Source organism: Moschus berezovskii, chromosome 16 (genome assembly GCF_049115385.1).
Source record: "Moschus berezovskii isolate FMDL1 chromosome 16, NW_MosBer_1.0, whole genome shotgun sequence".
Classification (NCBI taxonomy): Eukaryota; Metazoa; Chordata; class Mammalia; order Artiodactyla; family Moschidae; genus Moschus; species Moschus berezovskii.
In genome coordinates this window covers 83310376-83327989 of record NC_142475.1, presented here as the reverse complement: position 1 = coordinate 83327989, position 17614 = coordinate 83310376, and the positions used below count along the sequence as shown (strand labels likewise).

The 17614-nt window shown below is 62.2% G+C and overlaps 2 protein-coding genes across 4 annotated transcripts; both read left to right on the top strand.

The window, feature by feature from the left end:
• The first annotated feature begins 140 nt into the window (after window positions 1-140).
• Window positions 141-1716, top strand: TMEM276 (transmembrane protein 276). The gene is made up of 2 exons (XM_055432333.2): window positions 141-818; window positions 976-1716. The coding sequence occupies exons 1-2, from the start codon at window positions 726-728 to the stop codon at window positions 1465-1467; spliced, it is 585 nt and encodes a 194-aa protein (XP_055288308.1). The 5' UTR covers window positions 141-725; the 3' UTR covers window positions 1468-1716.
• Window positions 1717-2591: 875 nt separating this feature from the next.
• ZFTRAF1 (zinc finger TRAF-type and ring finger containing 1) lies at window positions 2592-14001 on the top strand. Of its 3 annotated transcripts, none has more exons than XM_088844539.1 (4): window positions 2592-2612; window positions 10762-11000; window positions 11540-11751; window positions 13269-14001. In XM_088844539.1, the coding sequence occupies exons 2-4, from the start codon at window positions 10780-10782 to the stop codon at window positions 13658-13660; spliced, it is 825 nt and encodes a 274-aa protein (XP_088700665.1). In that variant the 5' UTR covers window positions 2592-2612; window positions 10762-10779; the 3' UTR covers window positions 13661-14001. The 3 variants fall into 3 exon arrangements, with proteins under 3 accessions (XP_088700665.1, XP_055288274.1, XP_088700664.1); XM_055432299.2 differs by lacking the exon at window positions 2592-2612 and adding an exon at window positions 2619-3140; XM_088844538.1 differs by lacking the exons at window positions 2592-2612; window positions 13269-14001 and adding exons at window positions 2619-3140; window positions 12243-12943.
• Window positions 14002-17614: the final 3613 nt, after the last annotated feature.

Below are 17614 nucleotides of genomic sequence, written 5' to 3'. Positions count from 1 at the left end.
CCGCCCCTAAAAGCCCCTCCCCTCACCGCCTCTTCCTTCAACCCAACCTCACCGGCCCTCCCTTCACCGCTCCTTCCTCGAGCCCCTTCCCTTCCCCCAAACCATTGACTTGCGCGTCCCTTCCCAAGCCGAGACCCACCTCCTCCCAGCCCCGCCCATCTCTCAGGTCCATCTGGCCCCATCTCTCCCCAAGGCCAGACTCCCTGGCCCCGCCCCACCCCCAGCCGCTCTAGCCGCCGCTCTTCTCTTTGGTCTGCGCTCGGTCGCCGCAGGCCGGGCGCGAGAGGCGGAGCAGCAGCTAGAGGGCGGCGCGGTGGGCTGGTCTGGGCCTCCAGCTCGCCGCTGCGTCGTGGTCGCGCAGCTCAGCGGCTTGAGTGCTGGGCTGTTGCTCTTTCCCGACCGCGTTCCGAGGACGGCGCCTCCCCGAGCGCAGGGCCCTGCACCCTGACTTAGGTTCCAGGACGCCGGAGATAACGCCCACCCAGCCCCGGCTCCTCACCTCATTTTCCCTTCCCGGCCTATTTAGGCCCTTCTTGCCCAAGGTTGTGGCGTCAGGGCTCCCGCGAGTTTCGGATGAGCCTATAACAGTATTTAGAAATGGGACTCTGGAACCTGGGAGTCCTGAAGAAACACCCTTAGAGCTCCCCGTCGCCGGCTTCTACATTCTTCTCCAAAGTTGAGGATCCCTTTCCTGTCCCCTTAAACTCACTACCGCCTGAGGTGTCATGGCCCTCAGGCCAGGGGGCGAGTGGAGCTCCGCCCTATCCCACTTGGCGCTGGGAGCAGTGTCTCTGCACGCAGCCCTGAGCACTGCCCAGGTGAGTACACTGGGGCGGGGCAGGGGCGTAGCCTACTCCCAAATTCCTAGAGGGTGGTGGTGTGTGGGCCAGGCTTCTGTGAGACCCCCAGACCCTCCCCTGATTAAAGGGAGGTCCTAACCTTTTTTCCCCACATTTCCCTTCCCTGTGTTGACAGGCAAATCGAGGGGCCGCTGCTGGTTTTTTGCTCCAGGCCCTGGCCGCCGCCACCATGCTGGCTTCAGGGCTGGGCACGGATGAAGACTGTCTTGCTGGAGCCTGGGTGGCCACTGTCATTGGCCTGCCCCTTTTGGCCTTCGATTTCCACTGGGTGAATGGGGACTGCTCCTCTGCCAACCTGCTTTTGGGAGGAGGCATGGTGCTGGCAGTGGCTGGTGACCACCTTGGTGCTGAGGGCCGCTCTGTGGCTGGTCAGGCAGTGATGCTGGTGGTCGCAGTGACCATCCTCATTGTGGCCGTTTTCACAACCAACTCTTATGGAATGTGGGGGGGTGTGATGCTGGGTGCTGCAGGTCTTCTGAGCCGGCTGGAGGAGGACAGACTGCTGCTGCTGCTGCTGCCAAAGGAGGACATCTGTCGCTGGGCCCTGGCCGGGGGCAGCTGGGCCTACCACCGGGCCCTGCACACACAGCGCCTACAGTGGGAGTGATGGCTGGAGACCACAAGACGAAGCTTCTGCCCAGCTACCACCTTCCCTCTAATGATAGACTCTCCTTCCTAAAGCCAGCTTTCTGCAGATTGACTCTCTCCCTCTCTGGCTCAGTGTGAGGACTTGCCCAATACCAAAATGAGGGGGACCGGGTCCCAGGCACGTTCTCAGTCTTGATTTTGGGCAGGCCACAGTTGTGGATCCAGAGAGAGGCTTGGTCTCCAATAAACCTGAGGGATTTAGCAGGAATATGGACTCTGCCTCTTCTTTAGCCAGATTGAGGAGTCCTGCAGTGAACTTCCTAAGGCTCCCAGCAACTGGTTTTCCTGAGCAAAAGAAGGCAATGTGCGGGAACCAACTCTGAGGGTCTCCCTTAACTTGGCCTGATGGCACTGTTGTCAGGAGGGCCCCTGGACTGAGAAGATACAGGAGCCCTAGCTCTCCTGGGACACGATGGAATTATGAATATCCTTGCAAGGTCTGGCTGGTGGTCCTCTGAGGCAGTGACCCTCACTGGCCGCCGGCTAGGATGAATGCAAAGGAGGCCCACAGCTGTTCACAGAAATGTACATCCCCTCCCAGGACTGACTCAACCTCTACCCGTTTGCCCTTCGGCCTGTGCAAGGCAAGTCCTGATTTCTCAAGACCCTTGCTTTCCTTAGTAGACCGCTCTGCAGCTCCGAATCCCCAGGTTAGGAGACGGGATTGGGCAGAGAGGAAGAGGTGCCCGGCAGTTTCTCGCTGCGGTGAGCTAGGCTAGAACCCCGTGCACTCAAGCCTGAGTGTCCGGGGACAAAGGCGCAGAGACATATAGACATGGGAGTCCAAGGTTGCCCTCCTTGCCCGGGCATCCAAGGCGTGTGGTCCGTACCTGGAGTGGCGGGAAGCACCTTGCTCACCCGGTACCGTACGCCAGGATTTCCCCGCCAGGGTGAGCAACCCTCTGCTCGTCGCCCGGGACCCCGCCCACTTTCTGCAGGGGCGGGTCCTCGCGCGCCTATTGGCTCTGGACAACTCGCTGTCTCGCCAAAGAGGCCCTCCCATTGGCCTCACGCAGCTCACGTGACTGGGAGAACGAGGGGGCGTAGGCGGCGGTGGAAGGTGGGGGAGAGCGCAGCGAAAACAAAGATGGCGACCGCGCCGGGGTCGGTGGCCGCGGCGGCTGCGGGGCTACGCGCGGGCCAGACCCACTGAGGCAGCGGCGCAGGGAGCGGGGGTGCGGGGTCTCGGCGGCGGCTGCGGCGAGAGGGCAGAGGGAGCGCGCGGCGCTAACCTCCCTAACCCGCCCGCCGGGCCGGCCGGCCGCGATGTCCGGCGCCGAGGAGGCTGGCGGAGGCGGCCCGGCCGCGGGGCCAGCCGGCTCCGTTCCGGCCGGGGTCGGGGCCGGGGTCGGAGCCGGGCCCGGGGCGGCTGCGGGGCCGGCGGCGGCGGCGGCGCTGGGTGAGGCGGCGGGGCCCGGGCTCCCAGACGAAGCGGGCCTGGCCGGCGCCCGGCAGCTGCAGGAGGCGGCGGGCGACCCCGACGCGCCGCCCAAGAAGCGGCTACGGGCGGCCGAGGCAGCCGAGGCGGCGGCGGCGGCGGCGGCGGCGGGCAGCGGAAAGCTGGAGGAGCGGCTCTACTCGGTTCTGTGCTGCACGGTCTGCCTGGACCTGCCCAAGGCCTCCGTGTACCAGGTAGGGCCGCCGGCCCGACCCCGACCCGACTCGGCTCCAGCCCCGCCGCGGCCGGCCCCCCGGCACCGCGTCTCCTCGGAGGCCAGGCCGGAGCCCTGGGGCCCAGAGGTGGGACTCTGGCGCCTGTTCGGAAGCTCCTTTCTCGTCCTAAGGCAACTTTTTTGTTTCCTGTTTGGAACCCTTTTTTTTCCTCCTTGTTGTGACTGCCCTTATACACTGATGGGAACCTCCTGTGTCCCACTTAGACGCCCCTTCTCTTTCCTGCTTCCCCTGTTCTCTTCAGCACTCCCCAGTCCACCTTCAAACTGACCCCAGAGAAGGCTGGCGACAGATGTGGGCTCCTCCCCACTTCCTGGCCTGCTCCCCGCAGCCCTCAGCTCCCTGGGCTCCAGGAGCCCCTGGTCTTGGCTATTCCTCAAGAGTTCTTGTCACTTTCTTTGCAGACACCTCCCCTCCCAAATTTGTCCTCATGCTCGTCGTGATGGGTATCCCTTTACCCTTTACAGTGGAAAAATCCCCTTTCCCTTGTCGTATTTTTCTGGAAAAACCTTGAGAAGGGAAGGGCTCAAACGTCCTTGCCTTCCCCCACCCCTACCCTCACTCCTGATATGGATGAATTGCCTATCTCAAACCCCACAGTCTGGTCCCCTTCCCAAGCTCAGCCCAGCACCTTCTGGACCTGCTTTGCCTCAGACTGGGCTCCTGCCCCATCCCTCCTCACCCACACCAGGCCTGGCTTCCTAGGCTACCGGCGCTCCAAGAGGTCTGTTGACTTTCTTTCTATCTGAAGAGGCAGCCTAGTGGCTGGACTCCGAGTCCTTAACCAGCTCAGGCCTACCAGAGAGAGTACTTGACCCCAGGGGATCCTATCCACGCACTATTCTGGTCCCAGGGTCGCTGTGCAGTGTTCTGCTCTCTCCGCTGTCTGTCTTTCCACTCCAACCCCCATCTCTGATTTTCCTTCCCCAACTGCTTTGAGGAACTCTTGTCACCTTTGTTTGCATTTGCAGGAGCTGGACATGACTGATGAGGCCTTGTCCCTCTGCTTGCGCTCAAACTGGGGGCTGTGGTGAGAAGGCCATTTTTGTGCTTAATAGTGCAGGGCTAGTGTAGATTGTCATTTTCCAGTCTTTGGATCTCCAGCTCCTTCCTGCTCTGGCAAGAGGCTGCTTGGGACGACCCCAGTGTGCCTGGATGATGGAGAGAGAGAAGAGGAGGTGTTGGTGGGGAAGTGGATTGAGTTCCTTGGGAGAGGACACTGGTTTTCCACTCACCTTCCTGGGCTTTGGGAAGCTCCTGGCCAGAGGTCCTAACTCACAGGCCTCTTGGCTCAGTACAAATGGGGGTGGTGCTACTCATAACCCCCTCAGGCCTCGGGGTGCACCTGAGGACCTGTCTTTCCTCTTACCCTTTTTGGTTGCCCATGACCTTTTGATTCTTCCAGAAGGACTCTTCTCTGGGCCTTGAGTGAGACACTGGGAAACCAAGTCAATGGTGCAGAGTCCCAGTGAAATTTGGGGGTGCCTCGTCTCCCCTCATGTGAGTGGGCTGGAGCTGGACCTGGCATGAGAACAGACCATGCAGTGCCGGCTTTTGGTATAGAGAGCTGGCACTCAGCATAGAGAGCTGCATTTCTGCCTCTGGTGAGAGCTGCTGGTGACCAGGCCTCTGAGCCTGGCTGGTTCAAACTGGCCCACACTGTGCTGGGAGCTGAGGTCTGTCCTGGCCCGGCTAGAGGCAGGTGGCTGAGCAGCTCTGATGAAGGGTGAAGGCACTACGGCCACGTGGGCCATGGCCTTGCCCATGACCTCTTGGGTTCTGCTCAGTGCTTCCCCAGGAATGGGCCTGCTGAGCAAGGAGAGCCGCGGGTGGTGCCGGCACTGGCCATCTGTCCCACCTCCATCCTTCCCTAGTGACACTGGGCCTTGGCAGGGAGTGAATTTCCTCTCATCTCTAGAGGCTTAAGAAAGCTTTAGAGCTTGTGGTCAGTGGGTGAGCCATTGGCTCTGGAAAAGTTGGTCAGAGCCCTGCAACAGGTCAGAACTCACTTTGGCTCCTCGAAGACTTCCTGTGGGAAGGGGGCCCCTGGTGTGGATGCCCAGCCGTGCCCACACTGGAGCCTGGGCTGAGTGGGGCCCCAAGGGAAAGCTTCTTGGTCGCTCCTTGCTGCAAGCAGTGTTCCAGGTCCCCTTCACAGCCACCCTGGATGAGGTCATTGATTGGGGAGAGGTTGAAATGGACCTGGAGCCCTGCGCCATTTTCTCCTGGGAGGATCTGTGCACGGATGGCATGGGTCCTGCATGTACTGCCTTGAAATGAGTGGATGCAGAGCTCTCTGTGTGTCCCTGGTTGGGGCCCACTGCTTGCCATATCTTCCTGGCCTGGGTTCAGCCTCTCCACTTCTGCTGGCCGTGTTGGTGAGTTACACTGATGGGCTGTCTGGTGCCCTCACCTCTGGCGTTTTGGTATGTGTTGCTCTCTGTTCCTACAGGCAACATTTAGTCTGATCCCACCAGGATACATGACTTGGGGCCGGCACCAGCCGTGCCATGCATCTGAGGGCTTTTGCAGTTGGTACCCAGTTCTTGGCGGGGGAGGGGAAGAGCCAGTAACAGTGCTGAGCCCTCGTGCAGTGCCTGGTACTGGGGTGACTGGGTGTCCGCATTGGCCTCTGAATGTGGCTGGGCACACAGGAACTTGAGAGCTTGCTCTCTGGCCGCCAGCTCCTACCTCTGTGCCTCTGGGGAATCCTGGGTAGTGCCGAGAGCAGACACAGTGGCATGCATGGACTTGGTCACCTGTCCCTAATCGGAGCCCCTTGCCCACACCCAGTGCACCACACCACCTGGATTGGGATTCTTGCTCTGTAATCAGACCAGGGCACTCATGCAACTGGTTCTCACCGTGGCCTTTATTAGGTTGGGTCAGGTCAGGATTGAGGCAGGTACGGCAGGTGCTGGTTTGCTGTTCATATGTGGGTGTCAGATGCATCCTTGGTGCCTGGCTTGACAAGGCTTGCAGCTGCTTTCCAGGCTCTCGGGTAGACACAGCAGCAGGCAGCCAGGTAGGGGTAGGAGGCCAGGGGTGCAGCCAGGACAGAGGACAGGAGCTCTGCGCTAGGCGCCTGCTTTGTGTACAGTTCTGGGGCCCTAGGGCGCTGTGACCTAGCTCCTCTGCCATCTTCGGGGAAAACACAGCTTCAGCAGGTGGACCTGGGGTGCTGCCCCCTCAGCTGACCCCTGACCCCCGTCCGGGCTCTCCCCCAGCCCTTCACGCAAGGCAGACCTGTCCCTGACCCCACTGATGTCAGCGAAGGCCCTGAGCTGCAGACCAGCCTCTGGAGGACGGGCCCAGGAGGCTCTGCCACACCGACTCGGTTCTCAGCCAGGAGAGAGCCTGTGCCCCCGTCAGAGTGGAGGAGTTGGGGCCTCTGTCACGGGCTGTGGTACCACCAGCTGGCCTGGTGCCTGGTCCACTGCCTCTGGCCTGAGCCCCCACCCCAAGCCCTTTCCTCTGGCACCCCTTCTGCCTGGGGGCCCTCTCCGGTCCTTTCCCCTCCCACTCCCATGGGCCCTGCTGAGGCAGCACCCCAGACCGAGGCCGTCCTTTCCCCGCTGCGGGATGCCTTTCCCGCCCCACCTGCCCAGCCAGTGGCACCGTCTGCCCTGGGGGAGGGTTGAGGCCGTGCCGCTGTGCCTTCTGTTCCCAACAGGCCTCAGGTCAGCCCAGGGCCTCGGCCACCTGGTGGGCGGTCGTGTGGGTGAGAGGCCTGTGAGGCAGGGGTGGCTCCCTCTCTGCCCGGGTCCTGGCCACCGTGGGTACCTGCCTTGGGGATCCTGTGAGTGCCCCGCCTCAGCGCCTGTCAACCTGCCCACTGCCGCAGACTCTGTTCATGGTGATGTTCAAGGGATCTCCAACGGGGCTGCCCACCCACGTGGCTGGGGGTCCTCTTCCCCAGTGCCGAAACTCTGCCGGCTCCCGCTTTGAGAACTTGTCTGCTTAGCCGTTCACACCAGGGAAGAGCCAGTCTGTGGCCACGAGAAATAGTGCTTGCTTGAGCTGGCTGTCACTTGAGTTAACGTTTGGTCCAGGCAGCACTCCTGGTCCCCGCCCAGGTACCCGAGCCTTGGGATGGGGGGTCGGGGGCTGCTGGCCCAGAGCTTCAGCCCCGAAACCTGGGGGAAAGTTGGAGTCCTGGCTTGCCCTGAGAAGGGGCCTTCTGCGTCTCTTGACAAAAGAGGTCGAGGAGACTTTGGACAGAGGGTGCAGGGGTGTGAGGTGCCATGATGCCCTACTGGGCCAGGTGATGGGGGTGGGGGCTGTGGCTCCAGCTGGGCTGAGGGGCACTTAGATGGTTGGTGCCTCTGCTGTGCTTGGAGGGCAGGCTGGTCCCATGAGTCTGGGTTCTGAGCCTGCCTTTTCTGGTAAGCAGTGGCATTTAGGGGGCAGCCCAGCGTTTGAGGGGACCATGCACTCTGGGCTATAAGGCCTACTGATCAAGGACCTGATCAAGTACTGAGGGAAGTTTGTAAGACTTGATCTTGTCCCAAGGCCTAGGGCCCAGGGCTTTTCCTCAGGAGTGCAGACACTGCCTTCAGCTCCCCCAGGGAAAAGTGGTTCAAGCAGAGGCCTGACCTGCACGGCCTGGGTGCCCTGGCCAGGTGATGACCTCAGGGGCAGGTGCGAATTCCCCTTTCAGGGCTGTTTCTGAGGGACTTGGCTGGAAAACCCAGCGGGAGGGAGGTCCTTTGTTGAGGCAGGCTTGTGCCTGGAGCCCTTCCTGAGGTTCCTGGGCAGGGGTGTGCAGAGGCCTGCTGGTGGTGGCAGAGTTCTATGCCCTTGTGTGGTCCTATCTTACCTCTGCTGCACATGGTAAGACCAGCTTGTTCTCATTGCAGTTCTTTTGGGGGGCGGGGAGTGGATCAAGCTTTTGGGATCTAGTTCCCTGATCAGGGATCAAACTTGTGCCCCCTGCAGTGGAAACACAGAGTCTTAACCACTGGATCGCCAAGGGTCCCTTTGCCTTATGTGCATGAGAAAATTAAGGCCCAGAAAGGGAGGTGACCAGTCTGTGGTCATCCTGCCGGTGGCCTGTGGGGTCTGGCCAGCCTGGAGCCCCCTCCCCAACCCTTACTGTCTCTCAGGTCTTCCTGGCAGTTGGTAGGCAAGCAGCCCAGGCTGGGTGCAGCAGGAGCTGCTCCGTGGTGGGCCCAGGCTCTCAGGGGCTTGGCCCTGGCAGTTGTGTGGGACACTCCGGCCTGCCCTGGCTGGTGCTGTCCATCAGAGACTTGGCACACAGCCAGTGCTGGGCTGAGCCCTCTGAAGTCCAACTTCTGGCTGGGCAAAAGGCCCGCTGCCTCGGCCAGGCCTGTGTGCAGAGTCGGGTCTTTCTCGGGGGTCCAGGGGTTCCTGGATGTGGGGAGGGCTCAAGTGTGGTGACTGCAGAAAGACCCGCAGGCAGGTCACCCATTGTCCCCCCAGAGAGTGTCCCTTGGGTGGCCGGTAAGGGACTAGCTGTGGATGTTTGCTTGTCCCTCAGCCAGGCTACTAGCACTGGTTCACCATGTTCCATCTGAAAACTGAGCTCTTAGGGCTGGGGGGTGCCGTCACTGTGTCTCCGCAGAGGCCAGGAGGGCACTGGTGCCTGTGTTAGGTCTGGAGGCTTGGGAGGGGCTGGACGGGAGCTGGAACCTGCAACCCCCGGGGCCGGACGGGAGCTGGAACCTGCAACCCCCGGGTTCTGAGAGGAGGCCTGCAGGTCTCCCCATTTGCTCTCAAGCAGTGGGCTTTCAGGGCAGGGCCGGGAGTGAGCAGTCACACACCAGGCAGCCTCGTGTCCCTCACAAGGTCCCCGACCCCATCCCAAGTCTCTTGCCCTCAAGCCCACGCCCTGGCTGGACCACCAGAAACCAGAGAAGTCAGCTGAGTGGGGCCCAGCAGCAGTTGTTGCTCTCCACTCAGACCCTCGGGCCCTGCCTGAGGGCATCTAGAACTAATCTTGGCCACACAAAGTAGTGTGGGGTCCCAGGCCCTGGGGTCTCAGCGTCCGGCCCAGCTCCCTCCCTGGGGTGCTGAGCAGGTGTGCAGCTTTGCTTGGCACTTCCTCCCGTGAGTCAGCGGTCAGGTTAGCAGGTCCTGCTCGCCTCTCTGCCTCTGGAGGCCACAGTGACCTTCTCTGTGGATGTGTCTCGGTGCAGCCAGGCCCTCGGGCCCATCCCCGTGGGGGCTTGGAGAACACAGCCAACCTGGGTGGGCGGCAGCAGCCTGTGGTGCCTGGTCCCCCACTGTCCTCTCCACTCAGACCTCTCTGGCTTCTCTCCACGACTCAGCGGGTGGACGGGACAGATTACTTTTCTGCCCTGATTGTTCTTGGCACCAACCTCACCCCCACTCTCAGCCAGCCCGCACATACAGAGCAGACCCTGCCAGGCTCACCCCTCATCTCGCACACTTTAACCTTTCACCTGATTTAGAAATTGAAATTTGAGTGTGGCTGATCTAGGGCACTTGTGTGGACCTGAGTTCTGTGTCTGAGGCCTTTGTCTCTGGCCCCCCGTCAGCCCTCAGCACGTAGTCCCCTCACCCACTAGACCCCAGGCATGGCCTGCGGGTACTGAGAGCTGCTCGGCCTCCTGTCACCCTCAGCTCCGTGCCTGGACTCTGGAGCTGTGGGACAGAGGCTGGTGCCCACCGAGGCCCCACCTTTGCGGGCCTGGCCTGGCAGTAGCCCTGGTCACCTCTGCTGTGTTGCATCCCGCTTGCAGAAGGCTCCTGGGCCCCAGAGGAGCTGGTGGGCGCACTTTCCGCCTGCTCATTCTCTGCCCTGAGCGTCTCGCAGGGGAGGTAGGTGCCCAGAGGCGGGACACCACAATCCCTCCCAGGCTTGGCGACCACCCAGTGCCCCAGAGGACATGGCTTGTCTGCTCCTGCACCTCTGTTTCCTTTGTGGGCCTCTTCTACCCCAGCCCTGTGAGTCCTTGCAGACCCGAGCCCATAGCCTGTGTATGTCGGGGGTGTGTGGAGTGCCCTCCCTCAGTGAGGAAGCTGAGCCGGCAGCCCGCTGTCCACTCATCAGGCCCCCAGGCTGGAGGGGAGGTGGCCAACCGCAGCATTTGGGCCTTGGATCCACAGGCTCAGAAAGGGAGGGGCAGGCTCTGAGGCCGAAAGCCAGCAAACCCCTGCAGACACACGCTGCCCCTGTGCCCAGCCCAGGCCAAGGGCCTCCCCATCTGCCCAGGCTGTGCTGCCAGCCGTCAAGAAAGCCGCTGGCGGGAGCCAGCCCCTCAGCGGGGGCAGCAACTGCCTTACCACCTGTGCTGGCCTAGGAGGCCAGTGTGGCGGGGCCTGGTTGAGGGTGCACCTGCTGAGGGTGGGAAGCTCGCCGAGAGCACATGTGCTCAGGATGTCTCCGAGTCAGGCTCTGCTGGTGGCAAGGGCCACCTTGAGACCCGCCCTTCCCACGGGGCTGTGCGGGCTCCAGGGGCCAGCCCTGTGCTTGTCAGACCACTGCCTGCCCGCGGCCCCTGCAGCTGCAGCCCCGGGAGGGGCCGGCCGTGGGGCGTGTGCACCTCTGCCTGGTCCCGCAGGTCCGTGAGCTTCATCTCCCTTTCCTTCTCCGCAGTGTACTAACGGTCACTTGATGTGCGCTGGCTGTTTTATCCACCTACTAGCAGATGCCCGGCTGAAGGAGGAGCAGGCCACGTGCCCCAACTGTCGTTGCGAGATCAGTAAGAGCCTCTGCTGCCGCAACCTGGCCGTGGAAAAAGCCGTGAGCGAGCTGCCCTCCGAGTGTGGCTTCTGCCTGTGCCAGTTCCCCCGCTCCATCCTGGAGAGGCACCAGAAAGAGGAGTGCCAGGACAGGTGAGCATTTGGACCGGCTGGCCCGCCCGCCTCCAGGCCCTGGCGGGGTGGGTCCAGCAGGAAGCTGCTGGGGCAGGCAGGAAGCCCCACAGATAGGGCTTAGATCTGCACCCGGCAGCCTCTGGAGTCACCCTGGCCCTCCAGGGTTCCTCGTGGCCGTGTGGTGACTTCTTCCTTGGAGTCTGTCCTTGGTGTTCCTGGGCCAGTAGAGTGTGGCCAGCCCAAGGGCTCTGGGATCGTGGCGTGAGGGAGCATTGGCTCCGCAATCCACTGGAGCGGAGCCATGCAGGGCTCAGGAGCCCCTTGGGGGCCCACCCCGGTGGGTGTGGGTGGTGTGCACACCCACAGCTCACACATGTCCTCCTCCTTCCTAGGCCATCCTGAGCTCTGACCCCTTCTCGGGGCCAGCACATGGGGTATTTGTCCTTCAGGGAGCAGTTCGCGTGAGCAGGGCTGGGTGGAGGCGCCCCTTGGGAGGACCCCTGGCACGGGCAACGTGCACAGGCAGGGTGTGACCACAGTGCTCACTGCCTCCCCAGGGTGACGCAGTGCAAGTACAAGCGCATCGGTTGCCCGTGGCACGGCCCTTTCCACGAGCTGACGGTGCACGAGGCTGCGTGTGCCCACCCAACCAAGACAGGCAACGAGCTGATGGAGATCCTGGATGAGATGGACCAAAGCCACCGCAAGGAGATGCAGCTCTACAATAGCATCTTCAGTCTGCTCAGCTTCGAAAAGATCGGCTACACAGGTGAGACGCCCTGCTGCCTGCTGCACCCGACACGGGCTGGGATGGGGCCAGCAGCCAGGAGCTGGGGCAGATGCACCCAGTGGCCAGGCTCTGGACAAGCTGCTGGTGCGTGGGAGGATGCCTCGGGGAAGAGGGCTGGAGGCCAAGCAGGAGGGCCGGGCAGGACCCCAGGGGCCCTTGCATGGCTCTGCAGAGGCCCCTCTCCCTGGCGTCCCCACCCTGGTCCCATGACCCTGGCAAAGTGGTGTCCTCACTGCGGGGGAGCTGCACGGCCTTGGGACCAGTGGGGTCTCACTGGAAGGTGGGTGTGTCTGGGGGGTTCCGGGAGCCGAAGGCCTGCCCTGCGGAGCCAGGGGCAAGAAGAGTGGTCATCACGTCGGGTCCTGCCGACAGGCAGTTACTGCAGTGGCCACAGGCTTCCTGAGGCCAGTGAGAAGATGGGCAGGGCCGGGGCTCCAGAGCGAGCTGAGGGGGCCCAACTCAAACCGCAGAGCCGGGAGTGGACGCCCAAGGATGGGCAAGCTGGACTGCACGCAGGCCCGCTGGATCTCCTGGGCTCTCCCAGTCACCACCACCGCGTTTGGACACTCTGGGGAGCAGGAGTCAGGCCAGAGCTCGCTCTAGACAGAGGATGGCAGGAAGCCTGTGCTCGCTGGAGCTCACGCCAGGCGGCCAGCTCCACGTCAAGGGCAGTCAGGCAGCAGTCAGACCGTGCTGCCTGGGCCGGGCCTGGCTCCGTGCGGGCTTGCGGAGGCCCAGGGAGCCGAGGGCCTGGCCTCAGCAGCAGAAGGCCGTGGCTCTGGTTAGTTGTAGCCTCAGCTGCCGTGGTGGGCACCGTGTCCCAGACCACCCAGGCCAGGCCTGGAGAGTCCCTGTGGACTGAGGCGTCGTGACTGTGGCAGTGGCCGGGAAGGGAGGATTGGCCGCCTCTGCAGAGGGACTTGCCAGCCAGGGGCCACGGGCTCTGCTGTGAGGACTGTGTGGCGGCAGTCATCGCTGACCAAGGGGCCCTTCAGCCAGCTGGCAGAGCCAGGACTGGGCTTGCAATGGGGCTGCGCCTTGAGGCCCAGCATGAGCTCGGGGGCCACGTGCCAGCCCAGCCGCCGGCTTTTCTGGCAGCTCTGTATCAGAACCAATAAAGTGCACTTTTTCACAGAACTGCATCCTGTCTGTGTGTCTGCTTACCCCGGCCCCTTGGGTGGGGCCGCTCCCCCTGCAGGGCCCCAGGGGGAGAGGAGGGGCTAGTGGGGGTCCGGCCACACCGGCCACTCTCCCCTCGCAGCCTCTGGGCTCCCTGCCACTAACAAGTGTCACTTCTGTTTGTAGTTGTTCCCCCAAAGCTTGCGTGCGCCTTCGTTTGCCCTAATGGGTTTGATTTGCCTTGTGACAAGTAGAGCTGCTGTGTCCGGGTAAGTTGCCTTCCTCCCTAGCCGAGCCCTTCTCCTCGGCCGGCCAGGAAGGCGCCACCCTGGCTCTGCCCGCTCTGACCGCCGGCCCCGGCTTGTCTGTCTCCACAGAGGTCCAGTTCCGGCCGTACCGCACGGACGACTTCATCACGCGTCTATACTATGAGACACCTCGGTTCACAGTGCTGAACCAGACGTGGGTCCTGAAGGCACGCGTGAACGACTCAGAGCGCAACCCCAACCTTTCGTGCAAGCGCACCCTCTCCTTCCAGCTCCTGCTCAAGAGCAAGGTCACCGCGCCCCTGGAGTGCTCCTTCCTGCTGCTCAAGGGCCCGTACGACGACGTGAAGATCAGCCCTGTCATCTACCACTTCGTGTTCACCAACGAGAGCAACGAGACGGACTACGTGCCACTGCCCATCGTCGACTCCGTGGAGTGCAACAAGCTGCTGGCCGCCAAGAACATCAACCTGCGGCTCTTCCTGTTCCAGATTCAGAAGTAGGCGGCCCCGCCCACTCCCGCCATGGCTGCACCGCGCCCTGGCCCATCTCAGCGGAGAAGGGGCGGAAGCAAACCCCAGGACGCCTGCATGTGTGTGCGAAGGTGGGGGCCCCCTCGTCGTCGCCTCGCCTCCCCTGTCCTGGGCCCCGAAGAGGAGACGCTGCTTGGGGACCCAAGGGCTGTGGCATGGCTCAGTGGCCTGGCCCCAGCCCCCAGCGTGCAGTGGGCCCACGCCTGCTCTCGGCTGCACACCGGGCCACCCACAGCTCCTTGGCCGGGCTTGGGGGCACTGACCACAGACAGCATATTTGATTGCAATTAAAAAGGCACCCTTGTTTCCTATTTTCTGTTTTGTTCAAGAGGAAGGCGTGGCTATAGTTGAACAGGATGGGGTCTTCAGTTTGGCCAGGGTCAGAGCCCACCCCCCAGGAGTGACTTTGAGTAGCTGCCTCCTCTGTCGTAGGCCTGGGGGAGCGAGCGGTCAGTTTCCCCAGCACACCCACCCGCAGCTGCTCCAGGGAGGCAAGACTTAGCCACAGGGCTCAGCAGGCTCTTCGGAATGCAGGGTGATTTTCTGTCTCTTCCCAGGAAAATAAACCCTTTACGGGCTCTTGTCTAAGTTACACAGATTTAGCAAAAGAGACTATCTTCTGTATTCAGTCTCAAGGATTCAGTGTTTCCAGGCCATGAGCAGAGTTTTGGGGTGTGCTGGCAGTGAGCAGGCCTGGCTGGCTGAGGGTCTGAGTGGTTCAGCTGCTCTCAGGGACCATCCGCTGGTCCTGTGTCCAGTGGAAGTCAGTGCTGGGCAGGGTGGTTCCTCTCCCAAGGAGGTGGTTCCTCTCCCAAGGAGGTGGTTCCTCCCCTAGGAAGGTGACCCCCAAGGCGCAGGCCTGTGGGCCTCACAGGGGGAGGAGCCCTGCCTGGGACCCCGAGGCCTGCTCAGGAAGGGGGTGCGGGCCCTGCTGAGACCAGGCTCCCCGCACTCATGGCTTCAGTACCAAAGAGCTGCTTCCCTTCACCCGGGCCTGGAGCAGTGCCTGCTGGCCTGGCCCCCACTGCAGGCATGGTGGGCAGGGCCACCCTGGCCTGTCTCTGGGGGCTGCTCTCTTCTGGCCCTCTGGTGGGAGCTGAGGGGTATACCTTGAGCCCAGTTCCTAGTGCCCAAGGCAGCCCTCTCAGGCCCAGGGCTCCCCTGTTCCCCACCCAGGCATGGTGCTGGCAGGAGACGGCTCCTGCAGGCCGACTCAGCCTTGCTTCTCCTCCACAAAGACTCCTCCCCAGCCACATCCTGCTGTGGTCCCACTGCCCTCCAGAGCTGCCCCCATCTGCCGGTGGGCACAGGCAAGGACATTCAGGTCCATGCAGGCTGTGTCTCCTGTGTGTGGAACGGTGCTGTGACACCGTATCAGGTCTTTTGGGGCCAAATACCCATGCAGGCTGTGTCTCCTGTGTGTGGAACGGTGCTGTGACACCGTATCAGGTCTTTTGGGGCCAAATACCCTCTCTGTGGGTTCCAAAGTGACCATATTGGGGGTGGGGGGAGGACAGGGCGGCCTTGCCTGGTCCGTGTGTGTGTGTGGGTGCCTGGGTGAAGCTGAGGCAGCAGAGGGCGAGGCTGCCTGGCAGCTCTCCCGGGTGAGCAGGTGAAGGTGTGTGACTGGGGGGCGAAACCAGGGCCTGGTGAGCTGCGCTGCGCGTGAGGGGAGGCCTGGGAGGAGCGGCACTCTGCTGCCCCAGGTCAGCTGCGCACGGAGGGGCACAACCCTGGAGCTCCAGCGGCCTGAGAGCCAGCACTGGGTGGGGGTGCTGGTGCCCAGGCAAGGCCCTCCCTGTAGGGGTGTGGGTGTCTGGGGGTGCCTGAGACTACTAATCTATCCCACAGCCCCACCCAGTGACAGTCACCTCAGCAGCTGAGCCTTACGGCCTATGGAGCCGGGCATCCTGGGACAGTGTAGTGTGTTCTTGGCCACCGATGGAGGCTGGTGCCATGAACCTGCTTGTGGCATCTCACCAGGAGTCACTGTTTTACTGGAGGGTGTCCGAGTCATGTTCGAAAGGATAAGGTACCAGCGGTCTGTCTCCAGGATCCCGGCCCATCTTAGCATCCTGAGCTGGTGAGGGTTGGGGTGCAACCTCAGCAGATGTGGGGGCAGGCCTGGGGGCACAGGTCAAGCCCCACTTCCCCCTCTCACCCCACTTCCTCTTAAACACTACATTTCTCAGCCCAAAGTGAGATATTTACAAAAATAATAAATAATTTTTTAGAAAGAGGAGTCAAGAAGTGTTTTTACAACATACTATGTTGCTTTTGTGGTCTATAATCTCTTTGGATATTTTCTGTCTGTATCTATAGTTTTTAAAAAGTTCCAAGACAAGTTTTGTTTGTATTTCCTTATAAGACAGCCTCACTGATGGGCCTCCCAGCCAAGGGCTGAGGCTCGCCCCAACCCGCAGTCTCCCCACCCCAGGCCCCCAGCTCTTGCTGGCAGTGCCTTGGATGCGCATCCCTGTCTGATGGGTGGGGAAGGCCAAGGCTAGAGAAGCTGGGTCCTCTCTGAAATGGGATCAGGCCGAGAACCTGAGCTGCCCTGTGGATGCTGGTGCTGGAGGGCTGGAGGCACCGAGGTGTACAGAGACACCCTCCCTGCTCAGCCTGTTCAGCTGGGACAGTCTGTTCCCATGGCTTGACTCCCCCGTCCACACCCTGCATCTCACTGTGCCCCTGGAACCTCACAGCCTGCCTGCCAAGCAGTCACCTTGGCTTCCTCCCTCCTGGGATTCACGTTGGGGAGGGTGGGGGTCAGGGGAGAGCAGCACACCCTTCAAGGAGGCTGAGAGGAGGCCCTCCTGCAGCTCCTCAAGCTCAGCCTCACCCCACCCCTGCAGCCACCCACTGGCCCTGGGCAACCTTCCCTGGACCTGAGGACCAGACGCCCTCCATACAGCTCCCTCCCCAGCAGGCCTTGCTGCCCATCCACTGGCTGAGAGTTTTACCCCATTGGGTCTGATAACATTTCTGGTTCTTTGCGACCCCATGGACTGTAGCCTGCCAGGCTCGTCTATGGAATTCTCCAGGCAAGAATACTGGAATGGATAGGCATTCCTTTCTCCAGGGAATCTCCCTGACCCAAGGATCAAACTCAGGTCTCCTGCATTGCAGGCGGATTCTTTACGGTCTCAGGGAAGCCCCATTTCATTACATTTGCTTCCCAGTCCTTCCAGACCTTCTCCAGGGCCTTAGGGGTGCCAGCCCTGGCACCTAGGGCCCAAGGACCCGCAGTGGCAGCGGGGACAGAGAGCTACACGGCCTAGCAGGTGTTTGGTTCTCCAGGCGTGGGGTACAGGACGGGCACTTAGAGGTCGCCAGGGCTCCCCACGCCCCGGATCTCCCGGCTCTGAGGCCACGGCGCTCCAGGCTCGGATCCTGCCCCTTTCACCTCTCAGCACACGACGGTTTTGCAGTTTTAACGAGCGCACGCTGAGTTTTCCAGGAATACAACCGTGGAGCACACTGAGAAGTTCAGTTCATTTTGGAACTCAAACCCCCCCCCTCCCGCCGGCAGCACTGGGGGTCGGAGTCCCCGCGTGTGAGGACTCCCGACGCGTTCGCGGCTGATGCAGGTTCTGCGGGGACACAGATCCGAGCGCCCAAGTGCCCGTGGTCCCCGAGGCCTTCCTCTCCTCCCCTGCGAGGGCAGTGCGTCCCTCAGGCCAGGTCGCGCGGGTGTTCAGAACAGCGGCAGCAAGCGGCGGGAACCCGGGAGACCGCCCCGCAAGGGCGGCTGCGATCGTGGGGCGGGGCCCGGGCTCAGCGTGCTTTTGAAGGCGCCTTCCGCGCTTTGGGCCCCAGCGCAGCCCGACCACAACTCCTAGGACGCTTTGGGCGCCTGGACTACACTTCCCGAGATGCTCCGCGGCAGGACGGGGCCTGCGCGCGGGGTCAGGGAGGGCGGGG

Bases quoted from the DNA above. Each gene is read 5' to 3' on its own strand.
- TMEM276 (XM_055432333.2), top strand. From the start codon at position 726: ATGGCCCTCAGGCCAGGGGGCGAGTGGAGCTCCGCCCTATCCCACTTG. The intron at 819-975 runs GTGAGTACACTG...CTGTGTTGACAG, and splicing joins CAGCCCTGAGCACTGCCCAG to GCAAATCGAGGGGCCGCTGC.
- ZFTRAF1 (XM_055432299.2), top strand. From the start codon at position 2,775: ATGTCCGGCGCCGAGGAGGCTGGCGGAGGCGGCCCGGCCGCGGGGCCA. The intron at 11,001-11,539 runs GTGAGCATTTGG...CTGCCTCCCCAG, and splicing joins AAAGAGGAGTGCCAGGACAG to GGTGACGCAGTGCAAGTACA. The intron at 11,752-13,268 runs GTGAGACGCCCT...CTGTCTCCACAG, and splicing joins CGAAAAGATCGGCTACACAG to AGGTCCAGTTCCGGCCGTAC.